The following is a 12,045-nucleotide window of genomic DNA, read 5'->3' as shown; positions in this document are numbered from 1 at the left end:
TTGCTGGAATAACCCTCACCCCTGAAGGAAGATGATCCTCCCATTAAGGAATCCATCAGGAAGTTACCGGGCGCTATGTTATTCGGACATGACATTTTTGCTTTTGGAAACCCCAGTAATCGTCTGGTGTGTTCCACCGGTCTGTACTACGGGATTTCTCCAGGAGAGTAAGGACAGTAGGATGCTGACATCTTTTGGAGGGGGTGCAAAAATATCAGTAACATAATTATGGATGCTGGGAGACATGTCATGTGATTTTCAGACCAATAGCAGCGTGGAAGTGGCCTTGATGCTCCAGACTAACGTGACGTCAGCGCGGTCAAGTTGGGGAACCTGGAGGGTTTTCGGCGGAGCAGGAGCGCCACCTAGTGACTATATTCTGGTCAGGACAGCAAGCCCACATAAAGGGAACAAAGGACGGCTACTGCAGCAAGGAATTTCTGAAGGCACTGACTACGTGGCTTTGCGTATTTTAATTCTGATTAAGTTCATAACTTCAGATGGTTGAAACAAACTCAAAGTTGTCAACATTTGATTTTCTTTTTCGTTTTGGCGCCTGTGCTGTGGAGATTAAGCCATCGAGGGTGTGTCAGAAGAGAGCATTTTGTGTCAGTTCTTTTGGTTTTATTTTGCTTTGTTGTTGCCACCGATTTAGCAAGGTAAGAAGAACGCTGGTGTTTTATTCACTATGAAACCAGAACTGAAATACAACTTCTGAATGAATTTTAAAATGGAGAAAGAAAGAAAAAAAATCCAAACGAAGACTATAGGTTTAACCCTTGACGTTGTGAGATTAACACAGTTTTTGCATCTGACCTGCCAAATAAAATGTAGGCATATTTGTGTTATCTTCCGAGGTGAGTTTTAGGTTAGGCTACTGAAAACCTTTATTACATTCACACATTTCGTGCATTTGTTAATAAAACCTTATAAGGCCAATTCCGGATTCTGGTATTTTATTTTGACTCGTCCTGCGCTTGAATGTGACTTTACTACTCCAATAGAAATACAGCAGAATTCGTTCAAAGGCAAACAAATAAGATCGTAGTAAAACAACGAGTTAACTATAGGTTGGGGTCACTCACGAAGTCGCACTTGGCTGTTTAACTGAGTTTATCCTAGAAAGAGTCTACAAAATTAACTAGGCGGTGGAATTTGTACGCTATAGGCCAATAAGGATTATACACACTATTTTATTGTGGTGTAATTTGAAACCCATACAGAATTCCGTTATGCCCGGTGTTTCTTATTCTTATGCTTATATTTCTTTATTTATTTACTGATACTGAACACTAAATATCTTATAGCCTAATATTTAATTCACATTAGCTATTGTTATAGGCTATGCAATCCTGTTGCCTTAATATTTTTAATTTTCAGTTTGTTGTTGCTTTACATGTGGTTAAAATTCGTTTTAGTGTCTGAAATTAATTGTTTTGCTGGGATTTTGTTAAAGCTATTATGTTTTAATTATATAGCTGTGGGACAGAATAGCTAGTATTTGAATCAAGGTTCTCCGGACAAAATTAATGCGGGGTTATAGGCCTATTTATACAGTTTTCATTCTCGCCTTAAAATGATCCATTTGCTGCCAACATTATCGTCAGAAGTTTAACGCGTCCCGTTCAGATGAAATCAGATGATTTTTTTAAAAATAGGCTATGTCAGTTGCCACAACCGTAACACAGGGCTGCAGCCGATACACTATTTACATTTTACTTTACATGGATACGGTGAAGATAACTTAATTAAAAGGTTACACTCACTACTGATTTCGGAAACATAAGGTAATTTCAACGATCGACATAATTGAAATAACAACACGAGAGTCGTTATTGTAGGCTATCTGTTGGATAAAGACAAAATGTCGGAAATGTTATTCTAATTGATCAGCAGTGTGTTTTGTTGATCTGTTTGTGTGAATTTCTAATGTAGGCTAGTGAAGTTTTTTTTCGTTTGCCATGGGTTGTGCCCTTATACGCTTCCAGACATTCATCCAAATTGTACAAATACTGATATGATATGCTGCCAATACTTCCTAGAATCAACCATGAGGTTTAATAGGCTACTAAATATATAAAGTGGATTTGTACGTGTAAATGGGAATTTCTCATTTTGTGTATTTGTAATTTTCCCATATTAACATGTTCAATAAGAATACAATACACGAATGCAAAACGCAAACAGGTATAATGTAGGAATGCCACAGAACTAGGCTACGTTTCTTCGGCATTTACCTCGTCTTGAGCAGAACATTATTAAGGCCTCCTATTATCCTGGCAAGTCACCAACAGTTTTGTAGAAAAAATGTCTCATCACACATAATAAAGGCATGGGACTACGTTTGACTTTGCGCCATCTAGTTTGTTTTCGTGTTTGTTTGTTTATTTGTTTGTTGGAGCGAGATGTGCTTGCAGGCGGGTCTGTCTTTGTGTTCAGTTCACACTCATTTTCAAAGGCAAGGGCAAGATTGATTATAAGTATGTGTCTTTGAATATGTGTGTTGCATTTTTGATGTTTCAAGAAGAGTCAAAGCATTTGCCTCAGTGATTGTAAGTGAAATAAATGTGTAATAACAAAAAGTGTCTAACTGTGGTCAATCTTCATTACCCCCATTCATGAAAGAAATGTGGTCAATCATCTACAGATCGTAGGTCGTTGATGTTGGGTGAAAAACTTGCCTCTTCAATTTTTTTAGACTTTTATATTATTAAGTCGGTGGGTGTGGAAACTTAAAGATATAAACTATAAACTAGCATTTTTCAGTTAATTAAAAGAATGACGTTTTTTCACCAAGCCACAGGAACATGTTGGAATATAATTCAAGATATTATTTTCACACTATCTTTAATCCACACCTCACAATGACCACACCTAAACTCCCACCACACACACACACACACACACACACACACACACACACACACACACACACACACACACACACACACACACACACACACACACACACACACACACACACACACACACACACACACACACACACACACACACACACACACACACACACACACACACACACACACACACACACACACACACACACACCTAGCCTGCAGGCTACCTCCAACCTAGCCTTGCACAAAAAAGTCATAAAAACAAATGATATGTGTGGAACTTTGCAAGGAGGCACTGCACTCTAAAAAAAATCCTTAAATTTTCCTTAAATTGTTATTTAAGGACATTGTGATGCCTCAGTGCTGTGTTATGATCTCATAGGCCTGGTGGTGCAGGACAATATGTTTAATGACATAGACGGTTGTAAATGGGAGCAAGACACTTGTTGGTATGTCACCTGACAGTTAAGTATTGTGATGCCACAGACCCATCAATGAGGGAAAATATGCCACAGACGTAACATGAGTTCGATTGGGTATGATTTGACAAATATTTCAGTACAATTGCCATAACCATCGCACATAATGACGTATGAGCCTGTAGTATACATGCACCAATGTCAGCAAGTTTTATAACACAAAAGTGAAAGGAAAAAAATAAACGATTTTACACCAACAAACAATCAGAAAATATCAAATTTAGTTTAATGAGCTGAAAATCCCATATCTGTGCATAGCAACTGTATGAAGAAGGAAACAGAGGTTAACCCAAAATGGAAGCAAGCCGTCCCTGATCTTGCATACCTTTCAGTCCCATAACAAAGTGCGTATAGTCTGGTGCCGTTAGCTGTTTATCCACGTATATTTCTTAAATGGAAACATGAACTCAACATCTTTTTCCCACGGGACAAATATTGCATATTCCGGGATTTTCTACCTGCAGATTCGTTTTATCTAATTTGTCGTTTATCCAAACAATAGCCTATGAGATGAAAAGATAGTTGCACATGCCAATAAATAAATAAATATTTGCGTACTGTATTTGTGCGTGCAATAAATCTAGAAAAATGTCCTCGCACAGTGCTCGCCAACACACACACACACACACACACACACACACACACACACACACACACACACACACACACACACACACACACACACACACACACACACACACACACACACACACACAGTGTGTCTCCGACTGTATTTTACCATGGTCTTTGCACTTGTCTAGTACAGCCAACACTTTCGACACTGAATTATCGTCCATTTGATTGAAACCCTGTAAGCTGTTATTACATTACAAACCGGTATGGATGTTGAATGCTACGGGACAGACGTCGTAGTAGGGTATTGTACTAATCAGGGGTCACTGGGCGAGACAACTTATTCGCTCCTGGCAACTACTTTGAAATCTTTCCAGTTGGATGTGAAGAGGTGCTATGCTACTTTGTGTTCTCTTTCGTGCTAATGTCCACTCAATGCACAACTGCAAATTTATGGAGTCAGAATCACGTAGGTTATCAATTAAAAAACAAAGGGGTAACCACCATCAAAGTACAGCAGAGTTGCATTAGCAACAATGCAGACCACATCAGAAATGCACACACCAGCCGCCATATTGAACTTAAAACTTGCTGTAAATTACAGTCACTGGTCATGGTGGCAACAATAAAGAAATAGCGGCAAGAATGCGCTAATGTAAATTTGAGCGTTTTGAGAGTTATTTGGTTGCAGCAATAGCAGGAGCTCGTTTTACAGCGTCGAACTGTTTTATGGCCCTATAGAACAGGATAGGTGCTGAGATGTGAGCAGCACAATGTAGTATTAAACCATTCGATAGCCTATAACCTCTTGATTAGTATTTGCTGAGGAAAAACTGGACCCCCCCCCCCCCCATACATTTACTTCACAATCAAACACGAAATAAATATATCATAAAGTGATATACTGATGAACAGTATTACTGGTGTACAGAAAAATGTTTGGAAATGTGACAAAAACAGTAAAATAGTATCGCGGAAAAAAATCCGCATTCATCAGCACCATAGCACCTTAAACCATATGACGTTTAGTCTTTTTCTTGGTGTGTATATACATATATATATATATATATATATATATATATATATATATATATATATATATATATATATATATATCACACCAATATATATATTATTTTTATTTACTTAAAAAAATGTAGTCCGTTTTTATGTAATTCAGTAAGTCTAATAATAATAATAATAATAATAATAATATGCAAAACTCCCCATGTTGACATACAATTGGGGTAAGGTTTATAGTCATAGGGGATTAATCCTATAACCATAAGTACACGCAAATTAGTTTGAGGATAGATATATTCCAAAAAATTAAATAAGATTGAGTCCTATGGTAAGTGTACAGTGTCCGATTGAAGTGAGACAGTGGTTCTTAAAACAATATCTCAGATTTTGTGCAGCTGAATTAATTACATTTATTTTTACATTTTAATGCCACCGGGCCTATCTGCTCCCTCGTAGTTCGCCTCATCTACATAGAACACACCGCCATTTTCCTTCACCACAGCACTCAAGTGCACAATTCAGGCTGAGATACTGCAAGAGCTTCATTCTAGCAGAGTGGACTGTCCCTCTACCACGCATAAAACCAGAGGTTGCTCTCCACGACTAATACTACTACTCTGATGTCACCGAGGCATCCATCTCAGGAAACGTTTTCAAGATCCCGTTGAGGAAAGAAAACAGCATAAAGGCTGGGAAACACTTGGCCCCCGTGTGGTTGATAGACCACACTTGCAGGAGTCTCTGCAGCGCTCTTAGTGACGTTGTGCGTTGGAGAAACCAACAAATTACCCACGTCACCAGCCCAGGGCCAAGGTTGGTGGGTGTGGCAACAGAGGGGGATCCTATAGCCTTGATCTCCGCAAGTGTGCATCGCCTCTCTTTTGTCGGAACGGTCCCCTGTCCTTCCTGATAATACACGGACATATGCAAACTGACCCTGATGTCAATCTCGGCGTAGGGAAAAATTGCCTGCCAGCTCTCCGTTAATGTATGCACTGCAAAGTGTATGTCACGTGGATACAACCAGGGCGAGTCCCCCATCCCTCCCCCTTTCTCTTTCCATTAAAATAATTTGAAACCTAACCAAAACCGCGACCTTTATCCAAACCTCAACTAAAAATGACCCAAGGCTTTAACTAAACACTGTAGTAAATGCATAACCGTGCAAAACTCTGCATTGTAAAATATATCTTATCAAGGAAGAGCAACCTGAGTAGGAGTCTGACCTACAATCAGGAATCAAAGGATTCAATGACACTCACTCACACACACACACACACACACACACACACACACACACACACACACACACACACACACACACACACACACACACACACACACACACACACACACACACACACACACACCGTCATGTATGCACTTAGGGAACCACCTATTACGAATAGCACACTGCGACAGCCTCACACCAATATGTTTTTTTTCTTCTTCTTTAGAGCATACAAATAGGCATACGGTTTATACTAACATTGTTTAAACGACTCATGCGTGGTAACGTATACATTTTACAAGGACAATAAAGTGTATTTACTGGGCGTGCTAAAGCTGGCAAAGTTACCTGGTGTAGTTTAATGCGAGGGGTCAAAGTGTGTCTCTCTACACATTCCATTTTCTGTTCCCACTCAGTCTCATTGGCCCATTCCGCCACTGCACACATTTCCGGGCTAAAGGGGCTCCTTGATTCCACTTTATTGCAGCGGGTTAGAGGTGAAGGCCTTGACATTATTGAAGTTCAAAGACTAGGCTACATTTAATTATAAACTTAATGCACATGTGCAATCATCATGCACATACGCCGAGTGCAAAGGAACACATACAAAATACACACGCACCAATTTAGGACACAGACACATTTGGGGAAAAGAACATGCCAATTATGATTTCCTTTCCCTAGCTATCTCTTGTCAGAAATCGGTTATTATTATATAAGTCGGTTATTATTCATTCTTAACTGATCTGTTGAAATAATAGTTTGTTCAGCTCAGATATATTGATTTAAATCATTATTCCTTAGCTGCAAAAATTACATTTTCACGAGGTCTTTATTTCAAATATTTGGAGGGGGGAAAAATAGTAAATTTTATTTTGCATGACGCAAACATCTCTACTCCGGAAAGCCTGGATTTGCTGAGGTTTTCCGATTTTCCGATAAGGAGAATGGTGGACATGACGGCTGTGTGCAGAGGGGGTTGGGGATTGGTTTGACGTTGCACACTGAACAGACCGAGTTCATGTCGAAACTTCTTGGCAAGGTTCTTTCCCCCCTTCGGACATCCAGTCTTGCTTGTTTACTATTCACTGCGGAAGTGAACGCCATTCCCCGAGAACAGACGGTGCAATTAAGAGAAAAAAATAGCCATTTAGAGCTTGGGTCTTTATGGCCGTGTCTAGACTAGGCTACAAGAGTGGCGATTCCATTTAGTGGGCACTAAAAGAGGTTATCATTCCACTGTCTTCCTCAACATTTCTAAGATTTGGGCTCTTTCTTCGTTAAACAGGGCTTGCTAAAATCTACAGAGTGGTGTAACCTTAAAATAGCCCTAAATTCAACAAGTGTAAAGGCCCGCCGACACTGCAAGCGCCACCAAATCTACCATAGCGAATGTCTGTATCATCATGAACTGGCCAATAACACAAGTTTAAACAATTGGGCTAGTGCCATGTATATATAGGCCAATAGTTCTTTATTTTATAAATTTTTTAGGTTATACACACATTATTGAGCAGTTGCTAATTCCAAAACATGTCTGACTCATGACCGGGCAAAAGCATGGAACACTGCGGCTGTCAAGAATAAATGCAGTCATATCAGTAATGACAATTGTGATCATGATAGCACAAAAAGCACAAAGTCGTTGAGTTTTGCCTATACGTTTCTGTTTATTTCAGGTATTATATTAATGATACACAGGCCAGCAATCTGTTCCTCCTTTCTGGAATCCAAATATTTTTTAAGCAAATAATTTAACGAGTGTTGGCGTTAAAGCTGTTAAAGTTGTATGGGCAGTGTACTTAAAAATAGCAGCAGGGATAGGGGAAAGGAAATTCAACATACGCCTATTTACAGTCACGAATGCACATTGCATAGGCTACTCTGTACAGGGGGCTGGGTGGGAGGTGATATACTTTCACAGATTGGACGTCACAGTTCTCAATGGCGACAATGCAGCCTGGAGATTTGCTATAACTTTTTCATACTCTGGTCGAGAAATATTTAGATAATGATATGCTATATACATTGACCAGAGGGAAAGGGGGAGAGCTAAAAGTTTTCTGCGCAATAAGGAATCAAATTGTTTGTTACATTTGATATTTTAACAACAAATATGCCTATATGAACAATAGAATCAACACAATGGAGAATCGCGATAAATAGGGGGTCATATTCAAGAACAGCATAGGTATAAATGATTATTTTAACCATGTGTAGGCCTTTCTAGGGATCAGCTAGAAATTCACCGCCGCCCGTGTAGGGCAATAAGAAAATGGCGACTTTATTCCATGCAGGCCTATACTCCCACTGTCCACGTTAACATTGCACTGTTGGTGATACGGGCTCCTTTAGAAAATGATAATGCCCAGGATTACAATTCAATGAGATAAGAGTAGGCCTTAATGTCACTGACCAAGACTGTGACACTTTCTGTTCCATGCTCACAATAGTGGGTTTCCAGAGAAGTACTGGAGGCGATCTCTGCTCAGCTTCTTCTCTTTCATTCTTCTATTCTGAAACCAAATTTTAACCTGGCGGTCGGTGAGGTTTAACATTCGGGAGAGTTGAAGCCTTTTCTCTTTGTTGATGTAAACGTTAAAGAAGAATTCCCGCTCCAGCTCTCGAATCTGAAACTTGGAATATGGACACCGCTTCTTCCTTGTGCGAGGAGTGCCTGGGAGAAAAAAAATAATGTTTTTTGTTACTGTATTAATTTATTATTGTGTCACGGAAATAGCAACATGAATTCACATGAATTGACAATGATAATATATATATCTCCCCCCCCCCCAAACAAAATTGACAAAATAAAGAACCGTGTTGAGGTGACTATGGACTTGCAAGATGCTAGGAATTTTGTATTAGCAATGATACCGTTTCAGTCAACATTCATCAAGCAAAGTAGCTGAGACTATCAGATAAACCAGCCATAAAGAGGGTTAAATATCCGAATCGCCTGGATGGAATAATATCAACTTACAGCCTCTAAGTACGTGTTTATCTGTTGTAAATATACATCAACAAAAGTATTTCAGCGCATTATGTGCGTCAAATTCCTCTGGAGCTAAACTGGCCATTTACACAATCTTCTGGCGTCATGTTTGAAGTGGCCATATGACCCCTGTGGCCCTGTAACTTCTTATCAAACAGGTGACTGGGGAAATATATTTTCTTTTTACATTTTTTATTTCTTTTTTGATAAATGGGCAAGCATTTTGGGCAAGCCTCAGTTAGCTTGTATCTGCAGCATGGCTGGGCTAGTAATATATGTGCAAGAGGCTAAACACCATGCTGCAATAATAGCCATTTCAGCAATAAAGATCAGCAGAATTTTACTTCCTGCTATGGTCAGTCACGTTAATGTCAGACTGTATGCAAATCACAAAAGGTGAAATGCAGAATGGGGAACCTAAAATGATTTTTTTTTTTTGCGTGTAATGGGAGAATAGCATTATTTATAAACAGAACACAGGATGATCTACGCCTGATTATTTTACTGTCTACTTGTAAATGGAAGAAAGTGTTACAATCTGTAGATAGATAGATAGATAGATAGATAGATAGATAGATAGATAGATAGATAGATAGATAGATAGATAGATAGATAGATAGATAGATAGATAGATAGATAGATAGATAGATAGATAGATAGATAGATAGATAGATAGATAGATAGATAGATAGATAGACGCATTTAACTGTAAAGTGTGCAATACTCTGAGCAGGGAGTATTTTGCGGGCAAACCCAGTGCTATGAGGAAATTCACAAGACGCCAAAAGCAATGTTCTGCCCAATTGGTTTTTACTCTCGACAGCCCAACGAGAAAATCCCTTAAAATGCCCAACGCAAGTTCATGATCAAAGTTAACATTTGTCACAATAGCTCTCTCTTAAAAATTTCACAGACTCTCACCATAGAGGCGTCTGTGTATAACATCCCCCTTTTTTCAAAGCGCTTTCCCATCGTAAAAATTCTTCTCGTTGCAAGAAAGAGCTTTGTAGGGTTATAATAAAATCCTTTGAATGCTTATAAAACTCCACATAAAATCTGACCGACAAAACACCGGGCTAGTCCCCTTAACCTTCCCCCATTTTACAGCTTCGGTATACCTACTCGAGTGGCTGCTCTTGCTGGCGTTGCCGTCCTTGGTTGTTGCGGAGGAAGACGTACATGAGCCTGAATTTGTATGTTCCTCCTCATCTTCTGGGTCTTTTTCCTGCTCCGGGGCTCCCGGTACAGAGGCGGTGGGCTGCTGCAGCGGCTGCTGCTCGGAGTCGCTCTCCAGCTTTCCCCCATCGCCCTTTTGTAAACAATTGTCTGACTGATTGTCCGTGCTGCTGCAGTATGCGGTCTCAAAAAAGCGGTCGAAACCTTGGGGGAGGACGTTGTTTTTCCCCACGCCGGAGTAAAAACCTGTGGAAGGGTGATTGGAGCCCGGGTGGGTGTGATGGTGATGGTGGTGGCTGTACACACTCTCGTTCTTCATAAGCATTTCTGTCATGGTGGATGGTGGAAGACAGTCCCTATGCACCAGATCCTCTCCCGAGTAGCACGATGCATAATTGCTTCTGTGGTGCCATTTACTGGCAGGGTCCAAGCCGTAAGAAACTTCCCGTACCGGCTGTACTTGAGACAGATTCGTGGAATAAGGGTAGCTGATTTGCCGGGACGGGGCCTGTGGAAGAAACGAGGAGACGGCAGAAAACTCGGGGACGTAGTAGGTGCAGCTGGGGAGGTAGATGTTGGACGCACAGCCCGTCCTGTCCCCAAACTCGGATGTCCGGTCTTTGCGCGTCTGGGAGCAGAAGTTGCCCAGATTCACCGAGTTAAACATCTTTCTCTCTCTCGTACTCCGTATACTATAGATAGATGTTTTGGATACGAGCTGCAGCAGAAGGGAAAAATTTGGGAAGGCGAGATGACGCGCAATCCGTCTAAGTCGCCCCGCAGACACGTGATCGAAAGTAGATATTGTCATATATCAATTTGGAAGAGTTGGATGTGTAGGAGTGGTTGGCTTTAGGTAAGATCACCGAAGTTCAAACGAGTCCTTTTCAAACACCACAGGAGCACTAAGAAAACCAGTAACAGATTCCAGTTTGCTGGCTTATGACAATTAGAGAGATATGTGCTGTGTGTGTTTATGTTTATGGGCTGGTGGTAGGCTAGCTAAACAGCTACAGCTCCTTAAACAGGCATAGCACAAACTGCACCCAGTGACATGCATTACATATTTTATGGAGTTTGACAGGTAAGATTATTATCATCAATATAATTATGAATATTATAATTATGAATATTATTATATTACTAGGATTTTTGTTTGATATCCATATCAAACAAACTTGCCCACTGCACCACTGGACATTTTAAAAATTTTAATCATAGAATGAGCAATTATAACTGACACTGTTACACACAGTACGACATTTCCTAAAGGACTATGGGTAAATAGTCACCGTGAATGTAGCCCAAATAAGATACAAAGATGTTAAAAAGCCATTCCACGAGCCTAATCGTCGTTTCACTGTTTACAAAAAAAGTTTAACAAATCACAGTGAAGTGAATGACTCACTTCCTTCTACACATCTTTGAGACTCATGGGGACATATTTACACTTTGGTTTAATATGCAGGACACCTTTGGTTCAAGGTAATACTTGTGTTTTTACCCTGTTTGATTCTTTAATAGTGACTACATGGATCTATTGCACACAACACCATTAAACGGGGGTGTGGATGAGTCTGTGCATCTGTTTCAAATATGTAAATACTATTGATTCGTCAACCATTTTTTCTTTTTCCTTAAATGAAAAACTGTGCTTCTCTGGAACAGGGGTGGATTGCTGTAATTATGTTGTAAAATGAAGTTGAACTA

The 12,045-nt window shown here is 39.9% G+C and overlaps 2 protein-coding genes across 3 annotated transcripts in view; both read right to left on the bottom strand.

The window, feature by feature from the left end:
• The window catches only part of LOC307253494 (homeobox protein Hox-C10a-like), a 43,618-nt gene that overhangs the window by 3,591 nt on the left and 27,982 nt on the right, over nucleotides 1-12,045 (bottom strand). Inside the window, exon 1 of one of the 2 annotated variants that reach the window (XM_080031592.1) lies at nucleotides 1-110. This exon is cut by the window's left edge and continues 623 nt beyond it. The exons of the other annotated variant lie outside the window; for it this stretch is intronic. Coding sequence (XP_079887718.1) covers nucleotides 1-95 — 95 coding nt within the window. The 5' untranslated portion in view covers nucleotides 96-110. Of the gene's footprint in view, nucleotides 111-12,045 lie in introns of those variants that run through there. 2 annotated transcript variants of the gene reach the window in all.
• hoxc11a (homeobox C11a) lies at nucleotides 7,632-11,146 on the bottom strand (the record flags this gene model as incomplete). The annotated part of the gene is given in 4 exon segments (XM_080031526.1): nucleotides 7,632-8,841; nucleotides 10,282-11,037; nucleotides 11,040-11,118; nucleotides 11,120-11,146. Coding segments are annotated over 4 exon segments (1,095 nt in total). The 3' UTR covers nucleotides 7,632-8,608.

The sequence above is a fragment of the Ammodytes marinus genome, assembly GCF_949987685.1.
Source record: "Ammodytes marinus genome assembly, chromosome: 7".
Classification (NCBI taxonomy): domain Eukaryota; kingdom Metazoa; phylum Chordata; class Actinopteri; order Uranoscopiformes; family Ammodytidae; genus Ammodytes; species Ammodytes marinus.
The sequence above is the reverse complement of the archived record's forward strand: the minus strand, read 5'-3'. Positions and strand labels throughout refer to the sequence as shown.